At 47.8% G+C, this 21,364-nt stretch overlaps 1 protein-coding gene across 1 annotated transcript in view; it reads right to left on the reverse strand.

The window, feature by feature from the left end:
• LOC140391389 (T-cell surface protein tactile-like) overlaps positions 1-21,364 on the reverse strand; it is a 187,607-nt gene that overhangs the window by 113,656 nt on the left and 52,587 nt on the right. The window contains exons 2-3 of the mRNA XM_072475937.1: positions 20,368-20,718; positions 11,434-11,552 (exon numbers count right to left, since the gene is read on the reverse strand). Of these exons, the coding sequence (XP_072332038.1) occupies positions 11,434-11,552; positions 20,368-20,718 (470 nt within the window). The remainder of the gene's footprint in view (positions 1-11,433; positions 11,553-20,367; positions 20,719-21,364) is intronic.

Raw genomic sequence — 21,364 nt, forward strand, 5'->3', positions numbered from 1 at the left:
GGCATGGGTACACTGCCCTCCACATACAAAATCCTGCTCAAACAGGATGCCACCCCGGTAGTTCATGCACCTCGCAGAGTCCCAGCACCCCTCAAGGACCGCCTCAAGCAGCATCTGCAGGACCTTCAGGACCAAGGAGTGCTTTCCCGGGTGACGGAGCCAACTGCATGGGTCAGCTCCATGGTGTGCGTCAAGAAGCCTTCCGGCGAGCTCCGGATCTGTATTGACCCAAAAGACTTAAATCGCAATATAATGAGGGAGCATTACCCTATACCTAAACGTGAGGAGATCACGTGCGAGATGGCTCAGGCAAAAATATTCACCAAGCTTGATGCCTCAAAGGGCTTCTGGCAAATTCAATTGGATCAGTCCAGCAGGAAGCTGTGTACCTTCAACACTCCATTTGGCAGATACTGCTACAATAGGATGCCATTTGGAATCATGTCAGCATCTGAAGTTTTCCATCGCATCATGGAACAGATGATGGAGGGCATCGAAGGCGTGCACGTCTATGTGGACGATATCATTATTTGGTCTACCACACCGCAGGAGCATATCAGTCGCCTCCAACGCGTCTTTCAACGGATACGGGACCAGGGCCTGCGCCTTAACAGAGCCAAATGTGCTTTTGGCCAAACCAAGCTCAAATTCTTGGGGGAACCACATCTCCCGGTTGTGTGTGCGGCTGGATGCCGACAAGGTGGCAGCCACCATGGCTATGCAGAAGCCGACAGAAAAGAAGGCGGTGCTACGCTTCCTAGGAATGGTCAACTTCCTGGGAAAATTCATCCCTAACCTCCCACACCACAGCTCTCCGGCACCTTGTCAGGAAGACAACTGAATTCCAGTGGCTTCCCAGCCACCAGCGTGAATGGGAGGAGCTCAAGGTCAAGCTTACCACCGCCCCGGTACTGGCGTTCTTCGATCCTGCAAGGGAGACGAAGATCTCGACTGACGCCAGCCAATCCGGCATTGGGGCGGTCCTCCTGCAACGAGATGACGCCTCATCATGGGCCTCTGTCGCCTATGCGTCACGTGCCATGACCCCCACAGAGCAGCGCTATGCACAAATTGAGAAGGAGTGCCTAGGCCTGTTGACTGTCGTTGACATGTTCCACGACTATGTGTATGGCCTTCCCCAGTTCACTGTGGAGACCGACCATCGCCCGCTGGTTGGCATCATCCAAAAGGACCTTAATGACATGACCCCTCGCCTCCAGCGCATTCTGCTCAAACTCCGGAGGTACGACTTCCAACTTCTATACACCCCGGGTAAGGACCTGATCATAGCAGACACTCTGTCCAGGGCAGTCGACACTCCGTCCGACCCAGAAGGGTTCATTGGCCAAGTCGACGCACATGTAGCCTTCACTTCTGCCAATCTGCCGGCCACTGACGAACGCCTTGCCCACATTCGCCGTGAGACTGCGGCTGACCCCCTTCTGCAACGTGTAATGCGCCACATGATGGACGGGTGGCTCAAGGGACAATGCCCACAGTTTTACAACATTCGGGATGACTTGGCAGTCGTGGATGGTGTCCTCCTGAAGCTGGACCGCATTGTGATCCCACACAGCATGCACGGGCTTGTCTTAGAACAGCTGCACGAAGGCCATCTCGGCGTTGAGAAGTGCCGACGGAGGGCCCGAGAGGCTGTATACTGGCCGAGAATAAATGACGACATTGCCAACACTGTGCTCAATTGTTCCACCTGTCAGCGGTTCCATCCGGCACAACCACGTGAGACCCTTCAGCCCCATGAGTTGGTCACGTCCCCATGGTCGAAGGTGGGCGTGGACCTGTTCCATGCGCTCAGCAGGGACTACATCATCATCATCGACTACTTTTCCAGCTATCCTGAGGTCATACGCCTGCACGACACCACGTCATCGGTTGTTATCCAGGCCAGTAAGGAGACCTTTGCTCGCCATGGCATTCTGCTCACCGTGATGTCAGACAATGGCCCCTGCTTCGCGAGTCAGGAATGGTCTTCCTTCGCTAGTACATACAACTTTGCACACGTGACGTTCAGTCCCCTGCACCCTCAGTCAAATGGCCAAGCAGAGAAGGGCGTCCACATTGTAAAAAGGCTCACCTGCAAGGCTGCTGATGCAGGATCTGACTTCAGCCTCGCCTTGCTGGCCTGTCGCTCGGCCCCACTGTCCACGGGCCTATTGCCAAGCTTACAGTATAGAACATAGAACATAGAACATTACAGCGCAGTACAGGCCCTTCGGCCCTCGATGTTGCGCCGACCTGTGAAACCACTCTAAAGCCCATCTACACGATTCCCTTATCATCCATATGTCTATCCAATGACCATTTGAATGCCCTTAGTGTTGGCGAGTCCACTACTTTTGCAGGCAGGGCATTCCATGCCCTAACTACTCTCTGAGTAAAGAACCTACCTCTGACATCTGTCCTATATCTATCTCCCCTCAATTTAAAGCTATGTCCCCTCACGCTAGACATCAGCATCTGAGGAAAAATGCTCTCACTGTCCACCCTATCCAATCCTCTGATCATCTTGTATGCCTCAATTAAGTCACCTCTTAACCTTCTTCTCTCTAACGAAAACAGCCTCAAGTCCCTCAGCCTTTCCTCATAAGATCTTCCCTCCATACCAGGCAACATTCTGGTAAATCTCCTCTGCACCCTTTCCAATGCATCCACATCCTTCCTATAATGCGGCGACCAGAATTGCACGCATGCTCCAAATGTGGCCGCACCAGAGTTTTGTACAGCTGCAACATGACCTCATGGCTCCGAAAATCAATCCCTCTACCAATAAAAGCTAACACACCATACGCCTTCTTAACAACCCTCTCAACCAGGGTGGCACCTTTCAGGGATCTCTGCACATGGACACCGAGATCTCTCTGCTCATCCACACTGCCACGAATCTTACCATTAGCCCAGTACGCTGTCTTCCTGTTATTCCTTCCAAAATGAATCACCTCACACTTTTCTGCATTAAACTCAATTTGCCACCTCTCAGCCCAGCGCTGCAGCTTAACTATGTCCCTCTGTAACTTGTAACATCCTTCCGCACTGTCCACAACTCCACCAACTTTAGTGTCATCTGCAAATTTACTCACCCATCCTTCTACACCCTCCTCCAGGTCATTTATAAAAATGACAAACAGCAGTGGCCCCAAAACAGATCCTTGTGGTACACCACTCGTAACTGGACTCCAGTCTGAACATTTCCCATCAACCACCACTTCTTCCAGGAAGCCAATTTCTGATCCAAACTGCTAAATCACCCCGAATCCTATGCCTCCATATTTTCTGCAGTAGCCTACCATGGGGAACCTTATCAAACGCTTTACTGAAATCCATATACACCACATCAACTGCTTTACCCTCATCCACCTGTTTAGTCAACTTCTCAAAGAACTCTATAAGGTTTGTGAGGCACGACCTACCCTTCACTAAACCGTGTTGACTATCTGTAATCAAATTATTCCTTTCCAGATGATTATACATCCTATCTCTTACAAACCTTTCCAAGATTTTGCCCACAACAGAAGTAAGGCTCACTGGTCTATAGTTACCGGGGTTGTCTCTACTTCCCTTCTTGAACAAGGGGACAACATTTGCTATCCTCCAGTCTTCTGGCACTATTCCTGTAGACAAAGATGACTTAAAGATCAAAGCTAAAGGCTCAGCAATCTCCTCGCTAACTTCCCAGAGAATCCTAGGATAAATCCCAACCTGCCCAGTGGACTTATCTATTTTCATACATTCCAGAATTGTTAAAACCTCCTCCTTATGAACCTCAAGCCCTTCTAGTCTAGTAGCCTGAATCTCAATATTCTCCTTGACAACACTATATTTTTCCTGTGTGAATACTGATGAAAAATATTCATTTAGCACCTCTCCTATCTCCTCGGACTCCTCGCACAACTTCCCACTCCTGTCCTTGACTGGCCCTACTCTTTTATTCCTGACATATCTGTAGAAAGCTTTAGGGTTATCCTTGATCCTACCTGCCAAAGTCTTCTCATGTCCCCTCCTGGCTCTTCTTAGCTCTCTCTTTAGGTCCTCCCTAGCTAACTTGTAACTCTCGAGCGCCCTAACTGAACCTTCATGTCTCATCTTTACAGTATGTTATTACAGTTGAGTTGTTAATAAAATAGAGTTACACCATCTCCATTCGTGTTGACCTGTTTGTAGACCAGAACACCCAACACGACAACAGGAAGTAGTTTATGCTAAAACATTGAATATATTCAAGAGGCGGTGAGATATAGCACTAGGGGAGAATAGGATCAAAGGCTATGGGGGGAAAGCAGACTACTGAATTGGATGATCAGCCATGACTGTGATGAATGGCGGAGCAGGCTCGAAGGGCCAAAAGGCCTCCTCCTTCTCGTATTTTCTATACATCTATGAATTAACTCAAATGTCTACGACATCTGACTATTTAAAATTTACAACCACCTCAATTACCCCTGTAAAGGACAATAAGCCAATCTATGGGGAAGATCCCACATTTGGCTGTGGCGCTGGTTTGTAAGTTTTTAATTTTTAATTTATTATTTTGGGGAATGTTGGCATCGCCGGCAAGACCAGCTATTTGGCTTTAGCATTTGTTGCTAAAGCCCAATCACCCTTAAGGTGATTGTGGGCCACCTTCTTGGACCACTGCAGTCCAATTGAGGTAGGAATAACTATAGTGCTGTTAGGAAGAGAGTTTCAGAATTTGGACTCGGTTCAGAAATACCAGACTGCCCAAAAAGCATCAGGATTCAGGGATGACCACCAGGACTGCGATTTTTAGATCGCGTCCACATGGGATCCTAATCTGTTGTCATTTGAAAATCCAGCTCATAGAGTCAGACCGTGCAGAGTCCTGAGCATTTCTGGATCTAATCCCCCCCCTCCCCCCATTTCACCCATTTCTCCTCCGCACTCATAACAAAAAATATCAGGACCTTTGTATCTCATCAACTGCTGACTATTTTTCCTTTATGTACAAGTCAAATGATGGCAGTTAGTTCTGAACATCAAGTTACAAACAACCAGTTTACATGATGTGGAGACAATGGACATCCATGTCGTTTGCCATTTAAGATTAATGAAATAGTAAATCAAGTTCACAGAAAATGTTGACGTCCTTAAACAGTCAGAAGTATATTTAGCACATAAAAAGTGAACTGTACAATTGTGCGCTCCTGATATGGAACTTCTCTTGACAGTAACATAGTAGGGGTGGTGATGGCAGTGATTGTACACTTGGTGTTCAAGATTTCTTGTCCATTAACATTAATGAATGGGGAACCACGGGCGGCGTACAGACCATTGCCCACAATGCAGTCCCCTACAGACTGTCAGCAAGAAATTTACCTTTCCCAAATGCATCCTTTAAGTGGTTTAAAATTGGCTTGCCTGGCTTTATATCAATTTTTATGCAATAGTATTTTGATGTTATCTTAAAAATAAATCAACATATTAGATTAGGCAGAGACATCCAAGTCGGAGAGGTACTGTCTATTTATAATGCCTGCGCTGTATCTGAACCAATGGCCTTAAGTGATGTCATAAGACCACATCAGCTCCAGATACCCTTGTCTTCTTTTCTTAACGTTAAGTACTGTACACATTTAACGTGCATCCAACATTGATCAGAAACTTCAGTACTTCCTAACCAGCACGGTAGCATTGTGGATGGGGCAGCACGGTAGCATTGTGGATGGGGCAGCACGGTAGCATTGTGGATAGCACAATTGCTTCACAGCTCCAGGGTCCCGAGTTCGATTCCGGCTTGGGTCACTGTCTGTGCGGAGTCTGCACATCCTCCCCGTGTGTGCGTGGGTTTCCTCCGGGTGCTCCGGTTTCCTCCCACAGTCCAAAGATGTGCAGGTTAGGTGGATTGGCCGTGATAAATTGCCCTTAGTGTCCAAAAGTGCCCTTAGTGTTGGGTGGGGTTACTGGGTTATGGGGATCGGGTGGAGGTGTTGACCTTGGGTGCTCTTTCCAAGAGCTGGTGCAGTCTCGATGGGCCGAATGGCCTCCTTCTGCACTGTAAATTCTATGTTAATCTATGTATAAACTCGTGTTGTTAATATAGTTGTAAATGCGCTGCGTTTCAATGACTGACAACCAAGAAGCTATAACAACAATAGTTATTTAGGAAGTAAGTAAAAGTTTATTTGGTACTCTGTGCAGCGATTGCACACTTCCAATCTGACCGTGATCCAGAGAGAACAACCACACTTCTAACACCTGACCCTTTAAGTAGCCATGTCATCACGTGAGCACTCCGCGTACATTTTCCCCATTTAAGTTGGGACAACCTGTGTTACTAAGATGTAACAGTGTGCGCGAACAGTAACTGTGTGCAAACCATTTTATAACATACCGATTGAACAGGCTAACAAGACATTGCAATTTCTATTGGGTGAGACACGGATTAAGTTGTTGCAACTGGTGCTCAGACCATCGTGTCTCCTCCTCCCCTCCCCCACCCATGTTTTGTTGTTTAAAATGATGAAGGCCAGCTGTAGGCCCGTCCTCCACGTAATCCCGGCACCATATATTTAGTTTGGTCATACACCCTGAGTGTGTGATTGTGCCAGTTGGTTGTGCTGGCGATGCATTTGGGTTGATATCCTCAGTGTGGACGACCTGGGGCGTTCCTTTGGTGTACCAAGTGGGTGCAGGACTTGTTGCGGAGGCCTCTGGTACAGCCTCCATTCCCACTGATGTATGAGGCCTGTATTGTAGACAGGATGGCTGTCCTATGGCATTTGCTGGTTCGAATACCTAGAGTAGGTGATCCCAATTTTGTACATAATGGGCATCGTCTGAAAATTCCACCTAACTGTTTGGCTGTGTGGCATGGCTATGTAACACCATCAACTTGTCATGGCCACATGTGATCTTGATCCTGAATGTCTGACCAGGTGTTAGAGTGGTAAGTCTGTGGGCATTGTGATCATTGTCCTTTTTTTCTCTTAATCAGCATTCCTTGAGGGCACCACTCACATTGGCTGCAAGAGCATGTTGGCATTAGGAATTGTTGTCCTGGTGTGCCTGGAGATTAGTCGCTGTGCCAATGAGGGCAGACCCTGCCTTCGCATGTTTTGCAAGCTAAGAAATACAGCATAGTAATCCGTCTAATCTTGGGCTACATCTCCAGTAGTAGCTTGGCTGAGCATACTGTCAATTCCACAAAGCCATTTGACTATGGGTATATGGGGCTGTTAGTGATATGCTCAAAGTCCCATGTGTGTGCAAAGTTTCTGAATAGAGTGGAGACGAATTGGCGAGTGTTGTCTGTTATGTGTCTCTAGGGGATGCCTTGTGTTGCACAGTGTTTCTTGAGCTTGATGGTGACTGCGTTACTCGGCATGTTTGGCAGATAGCCGAGTTCAAAACACCCAGAATACGAGTCGACTCAGACTAAATGTTGTTTACCATTACATTCGAAAATGTCACTGCTGTGTATGACCATGGGAGGTCTGGGAGCTCATGAAGGTGCAGCGGTTCTTTTGTTTGATGTGGCTTGAGTGCATTGTGTGGTCCACATCTGGAGATTTCCCTTTCATATCGGTGTGCATGGAGGGTCAACATAATGATTCCTTGCCCCTGTATCTGGTCACTTCCAACCCTGGGTGCATCTGTTGCAGTTATTAGGTGGAGTAGTTCTGAAGAGAAGTAATGTAAGGAACTTGTTAAATCCTTGTCTGTTCCGTGTTTATTTTTTAAAAATTCATAGAACATACAATGCAGAAGGAGGCCATTTGGCCCATGGAGTCTGCACCGACCCACTTAAGCCCTAACTTCCACCCTATCCCCGTAACCCAATAACCCCTCTTAACCTTTTTTGGGGGGTCACTAAGGGCAATTTATCATGGCCAATCCACCTAACCTGCACATCTTTGGACTGTGGGAGGAAACCAGAGCACCCGGAGGAAACCCACGCAGACACGGGGAGAACATGCAGACTCCGCATAGACAGTGACCCAGCGGGGAATCGAACCTGGGACCCTGGCGCTGTGAAGCCACAATGCTATCCACTTGTGCTACCGTGCTGCCATAAATTCCTGTCGTGCAACTTTACAGACTTTTGGTTTTGAGCTGAAACTTTGGTTTTGAATGTTTAACTTACAACTATGGTGCCTGCAACTCATTGGACCAGTCAAGGGTCAACGATCTCAGAAAAATACGTGAATTATTGGTTAATTCACTTGTGTTCAGACTCCAGGGTCTGTAGGGTTGGAATTGACCCCGCACTCGCCCAGGGTTTCATGACAGTAGAAATGGCAAATCGTTGCCCATGCAGTATCAGTCAATCCTGTATGGTTCGTTCATCTCTAATGGTGAAAAATGTGTAGAGCCCATGGGGAAACTTTCTTGACAACGCAGGCCAGCCCCTCATGATGATGCCATGATGTCTGTATGTGATGTCCGCCTGAAGGATATCTTTGAGTTTCTGAATTCTACGAGAGGACAGAACCTCTTTTGTCATGATATCTATGTCTTCCTCACAATCTGCTTGGTCAATGTGCGGGAAGGTTCTGGAGAGTGAATCAAGTACAGCTCCTTACCACATTTGTAGATGACACTGAGATTGTAAAGATGTAGCTTTAGCATCATGCATTGCAATTGTGTAGACACAGTGTGAAGAGGCTTTTTTAAGAGAGTTATGAGTGGCTAATGATCACTTTCAAACACTTACAGGATGACCATCTATGAAGTCATGCAATTTCTAACAAGTGAGGTTTTCCTTTCTGAACTGAGCATAACGAGTCTCAGTGTCAGTGATGCTGTGTGCCAATGTGATGCTGCCCTGATGATCTAACAATGGCCTCACGTTCTGGTCGCCTACATGAAACTTGAAGCAAAGGCTACTGGTCAGCCATTCTGGATGCAGCCAAAACCATGCTGGAAGGGGCTGCTGATATAAGTACAGGTGCTCGAACTGGTGGGGCTGCGAGTGCCTGCTTTAGTCTGTTAAATATCGCTGTATGGTGCTCCTGCCAGCACCATTCAACATCCTAGTGGAAGAGCTGGTGAAGATGTCCAGTGACCTCACTGTAACAAGGAATGGATTTAGAATTATGATTTGTCACACTAAGACAACGCTGCAAAGCGTGCTTGTCCATGGGGTTGGCCATCTGTCGCATAGCCGTTGTCTTGTGTGGATCTGACATCACACCATCGGCTGTGAATAAGTGACCCAGGTCGGGTACGTGGTTGACTCTGAATCTGTATTTAGCCGGATTAAGCTTTCGCTGTATGATCCTAATTCTGTTGCGGATGAGACAAAGATGTGTACCATGTTCTTGCACAGTATGATCCCGGACCAGGATGTCATTGGCGATGATTTTGCAGGGTTGGTCTGCAAATAGTTGCTTGATGCACCATTGAAAGTCCTTGCTGCTAGTGGCGATCCCATAGGGCAAACAAAGAAAACAGTATATGTTGACTGGAAATATGAATGTTTCAAATTTCCAGAATTCTTCATCCAGCGAGGTTTGCAAGAACTCGCATTTTGCATCCAGAATGCTGAAAACCGTGGCATTGGGCATGTCGACTATCACCTGTTCCACTATCTTCATACGGCGATGAGGTCTGAGTAGCATGTTGTTTAACTGAACTGGGGCAATGCATATCCTGACTCTGGAATCAGGATCATACAGCTAAAGCTTAATCCTGCTAAATACAGATTCAGGGTGAACCAGGTACCCAACATGGGTCACTTACTCCTTATTTACTGTGTCCATCATTGCTGAAACCCATTCTGTGACCTCATCTATGGGAATTACGATATCCAGCATCGTCATTCGATGCAGCTCATTGACTACTTTCTGCTTCATGTCTATTGGCACTCTTCTCAGGCCACAGACGTTGGTGGTACAAAGTTATCTAGTCTTGTGTGGTATATTACAGATATCTAACCAATAAAGTCGCAGTTGAATCGGTCTTTGTGTTCTCTCATTCCTGAGGCCTGGTGTGGCATTGCATGTACCTCTGGACCAAGGCGGTTCAGCGCCAATGTGATGCTGCCCTGATGATCTAACAGTGGCCTCACGTTCTGGTCGCCTATATGAAACTTGAAACCGACCTCTGTGCAGTGGAGAGTGGCCACATCTCCATGTGGATGGTTTGTCCACCATATGCCATGAGGTCCACCTGGGTGTTGGGGTCTGTTGCTGCAAAGGGGTCTAGCTCCTGTAGCATTTGCCTGAGCATTACATTGCACTTTGTTCCAATGTCAATTGTCAATTGTCAACTAAAATGTCAATTTTAGTTTTGTGTTGCTGTAAACAATGTTCGGGGTGGTAAAAATCCCACGCTTCTCTGTGACGGTGTTGATACTCACACAGTTGAGTGTTGTTGGCGGCTCAGTTGTTTGGTTGCTCTGACTGAGCTCCGATTCATTCACCTTGATCGCGCTCCAAACTATGGAGGACTGTCTGGCTGCAATGTGGCAGGTGGCAGGGCTGTTATGGTTTTGATCTGCAGCATTTTTCAAAATGGTTCCAGTTGCCATATTTATTGCAGCATTTACCAAACGCCAAACATACTGTTCTGTTCTGAGGGTGATGTCCACCGCAGTTGGGGAAGGAAAATATCTGTTTCCTGCCTTAACTCGTGGCTGTTTTTTTTCTGACTGCTTGTATAGCATGCACATGCTAAATTTAGGCTCATTGCAATGTTAAATCTTTGTCTCATAGCAGTTACTTGCAGACAAGAACACTGTGGACCCTATAGACTTCGAACCCTGGCTAACTCGTCAGTAAGGTTAACAAATGCACATTTTTATTTCGAAAGCTTTTAAAGTTGCAGTAAATAGCTGCATTGATTCATCCGATTTTGGGTTTGTAGAGTTAAATGTGTGCCCGTCGCGTATTATGTTCTTCACTAGTTAGCAAATGTTCTCAATTTCTTAAAAACGATATCTCGGGCTCCTCTTTTTCCTCCTCCATTTGAAAGGGAAAAGATTCAAACTTCTCGATAACCTTAGTAAGCTCCTTGCTTGTACCTTTTTGCACTTGTCCAATAACCCAGCACCCCAGTATTTTTCAAACTTAGCCCTATCATTCACAGTGTCTTTGCTGAACACGAGCGAGGTAGGTGTTGATGCGGCAAGGTCCTTGTGCCATACTGCCAACACCATGTAGAATTGTTGGATTCCAATGACTAGCGACCAAGGTTTTATAGCAACAATAGTTTATGAAGTACTCTAAGCAGCTCTTACATGCTTTTACACTCTAATCTTACTCCGGGGAGAACTCCCATGCTTCCACCACGTGACCATTTAATTAGCTGTATGAACATGCCATCATATGACCACTTGGTCTACAATGGCGATTCAATGAAACAGTTAATATAGAACCATGCAAAATGTTGACATTTATAACATTTCTTCGATGTTATTACATTTAATGTAGAAAATTGTTAAATGCAGTTACATACCCTAAACCACGCCAGTCTAATATTGTGCTTGGCAGGAGTGTTGGAGCCACAGGGGAGTTGTATTTTGCTGTTCAGCCTTGCTTCAAACACAATTGGTGATTCATCCTTCTGTGAAATAACTGAGAGAAAATCCACAATTAATAAGTGTGCCAAAATGACATTAAAAAAAAAACTTGGGCCTGTGGTTAGAATTCACATTTAATCAATTTACTAAACATTTAACCAAAAATCTGAAAGATGGGGGTGTTGCTCTTTTTAACCTTAGTCTATTTGCTCTGTTTAGGTCACCTTTGCTCATGAGTCGCCAGGTATCTTTATGATACCGCCACGTGGTTCAAGTTCAGGTTATGATTAATAACACAGCACACCGCTTAGTAAGGATTAAAACAACGGTCATTTATTATATACAACAAGCAATATTAATACCCTAATACTACTTTCTATATAATAAACCTATCACTACTGGCCAATACTTAACTTAGGAAGAGCCCACCAGGTCAGGGAAACCCGCCTCCTGGAGCGGCCCTTGACCCTGAGTCCCAAGTGATTGGATTCTGTCCCCAATCTCTGGGGTCGATGTGTCCAATGGTGAGGCGATTCCTCGATCGGGAGGGTGGTCGCTCACCTGTCTTTGTTTCGGCCATTGCAGGCGCCGACAGGTCTGGCCCGGTATTCAATTGCTAATATGTTGCAATGGTTCCCGGGGATAGCCGATTTAACTGTGGATGTCTGAGTAGATTAGGTGTAAACAGTCCTGAATGCAACTGCGGATACCTGGGTTGATGGGCTGTTGATAGCCCTGAGTATCGATCTGGGCTACGTTCCCAGAGCTGAATATGCAAACCTGTCTGCAGCTGCCTGCTTGTGTCTTCTTGGCTGCTTTTCCTAGCAGTGTTTCGGGTTAGCCGTTTTAAACTGGGTTTTGGCCAGATTAATCGGAATGCAGCCATTTTACATGGCTACAGGGGGCGAAATTCTCCTTTTGGGAGACTATGGGCTGGATTCTCCATTTCGTCGGCAGCGCACTCACGTCCATGGATGTTCTGCGGCATAGGAGTGCCCACAATGGGAAACCCCATTGGCCGGCTGCTGGGACGGAGAATTCGGCTGCCGACAGGGGAGTGTCGCACCAGAAAATGGGTGTGGCGGGACGGAAAATCCCATTTTCTCCCACTGAGGAGAAATGCAACCAATTTACGTTTCACCTGGGAGTGAAAATCGGGAAGCAATTCCGTATCTCTTGCCATGCAAATTTATGCATGGCAAGGATACGAGGGATTCCCAAGAGAATCCCGCTATCGAGCCATCCACTCAATGGCGGCCCGATAGCAACGTTATGGAGCTGACCAGCAGACCACCCCCCCGCACTGCAAATCAGCTCAACACACCCCGTCCCCGCATTGCAAAGCAAGCCCCAGATTTTCCCCCAAGTGCAGGGTTGACCTGTCCTGCCCCCCCTCCAGACTCTCTAACTAGGGAGACCTCCCCAGGGACCCCCATAATAGGGCAAACCTCCAATGGACCCCTTTAATAGGGAAACCCCATTCTGGGACCCCTTAACTGAACAGACCCCCACCACAGAGACCTACTCACTGGAGGAACCTCCCCCCCCTCAGAGAGTCGCGAACTGAAGGGACTGAAGGTACACTGAGCTGCGTCCTGGGTGAGGGGTTTGTCTTGAGGGAAGGTTGACCAGTTTGGACCTGTACCCATTGGAGATCAGAAGAATGAGAGGACATCTTATTGAAACTTCTGAGGAGGTTGAGAGGGTAGACGCTGAGAGGATGTTTACCCTCATGGAGATATCTGAAACGAGGGAGCACCGTTTTAAAGTAAGGGGTCTTCCGGTTAAGAAGTAGATGAGAAGGAATTTCTTCTCTGAGTGTATTGTAGTGTCACGGGTTATGCGGGAGCAGCTTCGGAGGGACGGGCTGGAAAGTGGAGTTATGCCACAATCAGGTCAACCATGTGGAGTGGAGTTGGTTCAAGTGACCAAATAGCCTAGCTCTGCTTATATTGCTTTTATTCTTACACTTTTATGAATAGTAAGGGCAGCATGGTGGAGCAGTGGTTAGCATTGCTGCCTCACGGTGCCAAGGTCCCAGGTTCGATCCCGGCTCTGGGTCACCGTCCGTGTGGAGTTTGCACATTCTCCACGTGTTTGTGTGGGTTTCGCCCCCACAACCCAAAAGATGTGCAGGATAGGTGGATTGGCCACGATGAATTGCCCCTTAATTAGAAAAAATTAATTGGGTACTTGATAGAATCTACCTTTTTGGATACAACTAATTAAAGGAATAAATGACCCAAAACGTAAAATGACTTCTTGTAATATATTGTTAAAACACACCAGACAGTGAGAGAGGCTGTTTCCAATGAGAATAATCAAGATATAAATCTAAACAGGCAAACTAAGGGCATATTTGCCCAAGTCAAAGATTTTGGGCAACACTCCCAGAAACGGTTTTCATAGCAACCGATAAGATTCATAAGAAAGGCATATTGGAAATCACCTCATGTTAAAATTTGATGGACAAATACATATGGAATTGAATTAACTTTGAAAGAACCTTAACCCAATCATAGCTAGAAAAGCGATTGGATTGGATTAGATTTGTTTATTGTCACGTGTACCGAGGTACAGTGAAAAGTATTTTTCTGCGAGCAGCTCAACAGATCATTAAGTGCATGGGAAGAAAAGGGAATAAACGAAAATACATAATAGAGCAATACAAGTATCTATTAATGACAGTAGTCATCTTTTAAGTATACGTGCTGGTTTGAATAATTCATTCTAGAATCACTTACTTTTATCTCTAAAGCTACTTCTCTGCCCTGTCGCTTTGAACAGCTATTTTGATTTTATTTTCAACTTTCTGTATTCAATTAGAAGAATCATTAGAGCTTTGATTTGTAGCTGTATTTGCTTGGACAAAACAAACTTTAAAGAGGCTCTGTATTGCAAGTGAAAAATGCTGATCAAGAGATATCTCATTCAAGCTGAATAAAAGCAATTTACTCCATACACAAAGCTCTGTTTCATAATCTGATGAGTGGCGTATATCGTGCGGCGACATAAAAGATACACGAACCAAAGCTCAGATCTAACAGTACTCTAAATTTAAAAAAATAAAGCTAAATGAATAGTTATGACCTGGAATGCGTTACCTGAAAGGGTGGTGGAAATAGATTCAATAATAACTTCACACCGAAAGAAAAGGAAATATTCATGGGAAAATGGCAATGTGGAGCGAAGTGGGACTAATTGGATAATTGTTTCACAGAATTGGCAAGGTATGGTGGGTTAATTGGTTACCTTCTGCACATTCTATGATTCTGTGAAGAATAAGCGTGAAAAACGTCCTTACGGACTTCCGGTTGCGGCGATGCCCTGCTAGCCGCACGTTTCGGCGGCTCCAGCTCCAACGGACCTTCGGGCTCTTTTAAGAGCCCCAACGGGAAATTTTTGGGCGACGCAACCCGGTGTGGGGTGAGTGAATAGGGAGTCCCCCCCCCCCCCAACGAAAGAGGAAAATATCGGCGGCGGCGGCTGCAGCGCGAGGAATCGTCGACGAAAGGGACAGAAAGGGAGAAGACACAAGATGGCGGCGGAGAAAGCCCAGGCGACATGGGGGCCCGAGCAAGACGAATTTCTGAGACGGTGTGTGGAGCTACTAAAGAGGGAGGTGCTGACCCCGATGCAACAGGCAATTGAGGGGCTCAAGGAGGCACAAAGGACCCAGGAGACAGAGCTCCGCGTGGTGGAGCAGAAGGTGACGGATAATGAGGACGAGATCCTGGGCCTGGCGGTCAAAACACAGACGCACGAGGCACTCCATAAAAAGTGCATTGAAAGGATTGAGGCCCTAGAAAACAGAGCGCGAAGGAAGAACCTTCGGATACTGGGTCTCCCTGAGGGAGTGGAAGGAGCGGACTGTGGAGCTTATGTAAGTACGATGCTAAGCTCATTGATGGGAGCTGAGGCCCCTGCGGGCCCCTTGGAGGTGGAGTGGGCACATCGGATCCCGGCGAGAAGATCAACAGCGGGAGAACCACCCAGGGCGACAATCGTGCGATTTCACCGCCTTAAAGATAGAGAAGAGGTCCTGAGATGGGCTAAAAAGGTGCGGAGTAGCAGATGGGAGAATGCAGTGGTACGGGTGTACCAGGATTGGAGTGCGGAGGTGGCGAGAAGGAGGGTGAGTTTTAACCGAGCCAAGGAGGTGTTACACAAAAAGAAGGTGAAGTTCGGGATGCTGCAGCCGGCACGTAGCAGGAGAGACACCATTATTTCGATACGGTGGAAGAAGCATGGACCTTTATTAAAGAGGAGAAATTGGATCGGAACTGAGGGACTGATACTGTGGGGAATGTTATTGTTATTGTTATGGTTGATGTAAATAGAGAAGTAAATTGGGATGGGGGGAGACACTAGGAAATGTGGGCGCCGGTGAGGGGGGAAAGAAGGGACATAGGCGGAGAATGAGGAATGGGAGGGGGAGAGGAAAGGGAGCTGTGCCACAAGAGGTGGGTCAGATAAAGGGATGTTCCCGCGCCAGAAAGATTAGGGCGGGAAGACAGGCGCAAGGCGGATGGGAGTTCCCCACACGGGGGGGGTCAAGGAGTGAGCAGGAGTAGCCGGGGTCAGTTGAAGTCAGCTGACTTGCGGAAGTAATATGGGGGGAGCAATCACGCTAGAAAGGGATCTAGCGGGGGGGGGGTGGGAAGGGGGGGGGGGGGAGGGGGGGTGGACAACTGGGTTGCTGCTGCGGAAATCAAAAAGGAAATGGCTAAAGAATGGGTGGGCGGGGATGGAATGCGACGCCGGAGGAGCGAGTGGGAGCGCGGAGGCGCGATATGGGACTGGCCTAGAGAAGGTGATGGCTAGTCGACACGGGAGGGGGGCAGGTAGCCTCCTAGTGAGGCTGATCACGTGGAACGTGAGAGGCCTGAACGGACCAATTAAAAGGGCCCGAGTGCTTGCGCACTTGAAAGGACTAAGGGCAGACGTGGCTATGCTCCAAGAGACGCACCTGAAGGTGGCGGACCAAGTTAGGCTAAGGAAAGGATGGGTGGGACAGGTGTTCCACTCAGGACTAGATGCAAAGAATAGAGGGGTGGCCATATTGGTGGGGAAACGGGTAGCATTTGAAGCAAAGAACATCGTAGCAGATAGCGGAGGTAGATATGTAATGGTGAGTGGCAGGCTGGAGGGAATGGAGGTCGTGTTGGTTAATGTATATGCCCCGAATTGGGACGATGCGGGATTTATGAGTCGGATGCTGGGTCGTATACCGGACCTGGAGGTCGGAAACTTGATATTGGGAGGGGACTTCAATACCGTGCTGGACCCAGGGCTAGATAGATCCAGATCAAAGACCGGAAGAAGGCCGGCAGCGGCCAAGGTGCTCAAGGGGTTTATGGACCAAATGGGGGGAGTGGATCCATGGCGATTTCTTAGACCGAGGGCCAGGGAGTTCTTCTTCTCCCATGTCCATAAAGTGTACTCCCAGATAGATTTTTTTGTTCTGGGAAGGTCGTTGATCTCAAGGGTGGAAGAAGCTGAGTATTCAGCCATAGCGGTTTCGGACCATGCCCCACACTGGGTGGACCTGGAACTAGGAGAGGAAAGGGAGCAGAGAGCACTCTGGCGATTAGATGTGGGATTGATGGCGGACGAGGGAGTGTGTGGAAGAGTGCGGGGGTGTATTGAGAGATACCTGGAGGTCAATGACGATGGGGAGGTCCGTGTGGGAGTGGTATGGGAAGCACTAAAAGCGGTGGTCAGAGGAGAGCTGATCTCCATTGGGGCCCACAAAGGGAAAACAGAGGCCAAGGAAATGGAAAGATTACTGGGGGAGATTTTAAGGGTGGACAGGGAATTTGCAGAGACCCCGGAGGAGGGACTGTACAGGGAGAGATGACGACTCCAGACGGAGTTTGACCTCCTGACCACCAGAAAGGCGGAGGTGCTGTGGAGGAAGGCACAGGGGAGGAGGTATGAATATGGGGAAAAGGCCACCTGCTGGCTCATCAGTTGCGGAAGAGGACAGCGGCGAGGGAGATAGGGAGAATTAGAGACGAAAAGGGAGCCACGGTGTGAAGAGCAGGGAAGATAAACGAGGTGTTCAAGACCTTTTATGAGGGACTGTATAGGTCCCAACCCCCAGAGGGAGAGGAGGGGATGCGGCAGTTCCTGCATCAATTGAGGTTCCCGAGGGTGGAGGAGCAGGAGGTGGAAGGCCTGGGGGCACCGATTGGGGTGGACGAGGTTATTAAGGGGCTGGGGAACATGCAAGCAGGGAAGGCTCTGGGACCAGACAGGTTCCCGGTGGAATTTTATAGAAAATACGTGGACGTGTTGGCCTCGTTGTTGGTGAGGACGTTCAATGAGGCGAGGGAAGGAGGGACTTTACCCCCGACAATGTCGGAGGCGACGATATCGCTAATTCTGAAGAGGGATAAAGATCCGTTGCAGTGCGGGTCCTATAGACCTATTTCATTATTGAATGTGGGCGCCAAATTGCTGGCAAAGGTACTGGCATCGAGGATAGAGGACTGTGTCCCGGGGGTGGTGCACGAAGACCAGACAGGGTTCGTAAAGGGGAGACAACTGAATGTCAACGTGCGACGACTATTAAGGGTGATAATGATGCCCCCAGTGGAGGGGGAGGCAGAGATAGTGGCAGCAATGGATGCAGAGAAGGCATTTGTTAGGGTGGAGTGGGAGTATTTATGGGAGGTGTTAAGGAGGTTTGGGTTCGGGAACGGGTTTATTAGCTGGGTCAAACTTCTTTATGGGGCCCCAACGGCAAGTGTAGTCATGGGTCGGCAAAGATCGGAGTATTTCCGATTATATAGGGGAACAAGACAGGGATGCCCGCTATCTCCACTGTTGTTCGCGTTGGCAATTGAACCTCTGGCCATGGCGTTGAGAGACTCCAGGAAATGGAGAGGGGCGATTAGAGGGGGAGAAGAACACCGAGTCTCGCTATACGCGGATGACCTACTGTTGTATGTGTCGGACCCAGCGGGGGGGATGATAGAGGTTATGCAGATGTTGAGGGAGTTCGGAGATTTATCGGGATATAGGCTTAACATGGGGAAGAGTGAACTATTCGTGATACACCCAGGGGACCAGAGTAGAGAGATAGAAGGCCTGCCTCTAAGGAAAGTGGAAAGAAACTTCCGATACCTGGGGATTCAGATCGCTAGGAGCTGGGGGACCTTGCACAGACTTAATCTGACACGATTGGTAGAACAAATGGAGGAGGACTTCAAGAGGTGGGACATGCAGCCTCTGTCGTTGGCGGGCAGAGTGCAGGCAATTAAGATGATGGTCCTCCCGAGGTTCTTATTTGTATTTCAATGTCTCCCTATACTAATCACTAAGATCTTTTTTTAAAAAATAGACAGGAGCATCATGAGCTTCGTGTGGGCAGGGAAAGTCCCGAGGGTAAGGAGGGGGTTCCTACAACGTAGCAGGGACAGAGGAGGATTGGCGCTCCCGAATTTGGGCGACTACTATTGGGCCGCCAATGTGGTGATGATTCGTAAATGGATGATGGAGGGAGAGGGAGCGGCGTGGAAAAGACTGGAGAGAAAGTCCTGTAAAGGGACGAGCTTAGAGGCGCTGGTGACGGCGCCGCTACCGCTCTCACCAAAAACATTTACCACGAACCCGGTGGTGGCGGCAACATTGAATATCTGGGTACAATGGAGGCGACAGAGAGGTGTGCGGGGAGCCCTGGTGGGGTCCCCAATCAGGAACAACCATAGGTTTGCCCCAGGAAGAATGGATGGAGGATTTCAGAGCTGGCACCAGTTGGGAATTAGGAGGGTGGGAGATTTATTTATAGATGGGACGTTTGCGAGCTTGGGAGCATTGGAGGAAAAGTATAAGTTGCCCCGGGGAAACTTCCTTAGATATATGCAGGTGAGGGCGTTCACAAGACAACAGGTGAGGGAATTTCCACTGCAGGGGATTCAGGACAGAGTGCTTTCGGGGGTGTGGGTCGGAGAGGGCAAGGTGTCAGAGATATACCGAGAGATGAGGGAAGAGGGGGAGGAGTTGGTGGGCGAATTAAAACGAAAGTGGCAAGAAGAGCTAGGGGAGGAGATAGAGGAGGGTATATGGGCTGATGCCCTAAGCAGGGTAAATTCCTCTTCCTCGTGCGCCAGGCTTAGCCTGATTCAATTCAAGGTGCTACATAGAGCACACGTAACGGGAGAAAGACTGAGCAGGTTCTTTGGAGTGGAGGACAAGTGTGGGAGGTGCGGCGGAAGCCCGGCAAACCACGCACATATGTTTTGGTCGTGCCCGGCACTGGAGGGGTATTGGAAGGGAGTGACGGGAGTGATTTCCAAGGTGGTGAAGGCCCGGGTCAAACCAGGCTGGCGGCTAGCTCTATTTGGAGTTGCGGATGAGCCGGGAGTGCAGGAGGCGAAAGAGGCCAACGTTGTGGCCTTTGCGTCCCTAGTAGCCCGGCGTAGGATTCTACTCATGTGGAAGGAGGCGAAACCCCCCGGACTGGAGGCCTGGGTAAACGATATGGCGGGGTTCATAAAACTGGAGCGGATAAAGTTTGCCCTGAGAGGATCGGCTCAAGGGTTCACCAGGCGGTGGCAGCCATTCCTCGACTACCTAGGGGAACGTGAGAGGGAAGACAGGTGACCAGCAGCAGCAACCCAGGGGGGAGGGGGGGTGGAAGTTTTAGTTTATGTTAAACAATTAGATTACCATGTTGATTAGCCATTTGTTTATTGTTAAACTTTCTTTACTGTTATGTTTGATCTGTAAAGGGAACAAATTTTGATCGAAAATTTTTTCGATAAAACATATTTTTTAAAAAAAGAAAAACATCCTTACTTATATGACTTATATTGAGCAATTCTGTGTTGAGCAGTGATAGTTATATAAACTGCGTGCCTTACCTTCTTCGACAACAATGAGAGCGATCAACACCTTTAAGCTTCCAGTTGGAAAAGTAACAAATGAACAGGTATATGTTCCAGAAGCTGACACTTGTACATTCGTGAGATTAATGTTTCCTATTCCATCGGTTGGTGAGTTTGATTCAAACTCAACAGACTCCATATAGTTATGGACACCAAGACGTTGATTGGCAACTATAATGGCATTTGAGTTATTATTAGTTTCTTTGCTCCATTGAATCTGCACAATGGAAGTATTTTGCTTTCCTTGTAGGATGCATTTTAAAGTGATATTCTCACCAGGCAATGCAGTAACAGTTTGATCATGCTCAATGCTGAGTCCTTCCAGAGCTGAAAATAAAACAAAGATGTATTAACAAAGGTACACAATCAAAGAAGCTGAAGTAACCAGGTTTGCCAGTGAAGAAGTTTCTTTTCAAGTGGATTGAAACTTCATCACGTGATTGTTGCACAAAAAAGCAAGAGTCCAATATAGTAAGTTTGTAATCAAACTGAAAATAGACCCCGTGACATTCTGCAAACTATGAATGCTCCTATTGTTTGGTCCAAATAAGAGTATCCTGGCTGACAATTCAAGAGCAATCCGTGGCCGGCCATGTGAGGACAACTATGAAATGCTAGCAAAATTGTTTCGTGGGAATGAAGAGGTAGTGACAAGGGATGCCAAGTCTGCGCAGGACACTGAGAAGTGTGAAAGCTCTGAGATGGCGCATTCAGAGATGGAAATTGAGATTGCAGTAGCAGACACCTCGGAGGAAAACGACTCAGCTGTGAAAAAACTAATAACAGAAGATATAATACCCATTCTCCAGAAACTGGCTCCAGAGACATATGGTGAATCATCTCAGGCCTCTGAAATGGTTTCGGGAGTGGACTCCGCAATATTCCAGGCTACCCCACCAAAAGATGAGTTAGAGGAGTAGATGGCTATAGCTATACCTGTATGCAGTTCAACAATGACGGATGATACCTATAC

This window comes from Scyliorhinus torazame, chromosome 15 (assembly GCF_047496885.1).
Source record: "Scyliorhinus torazame isolate Kashiwa2021f chromosome 15, sScyTor2.1, whole genome shotgun sequence".
NCBI lineage: Eukaryota > Metazoa > Chordata > Chondrichthyes > Carcharhiniformes > Scyliorhinidae > Scyliorhinus > Scyliorhinus torazame.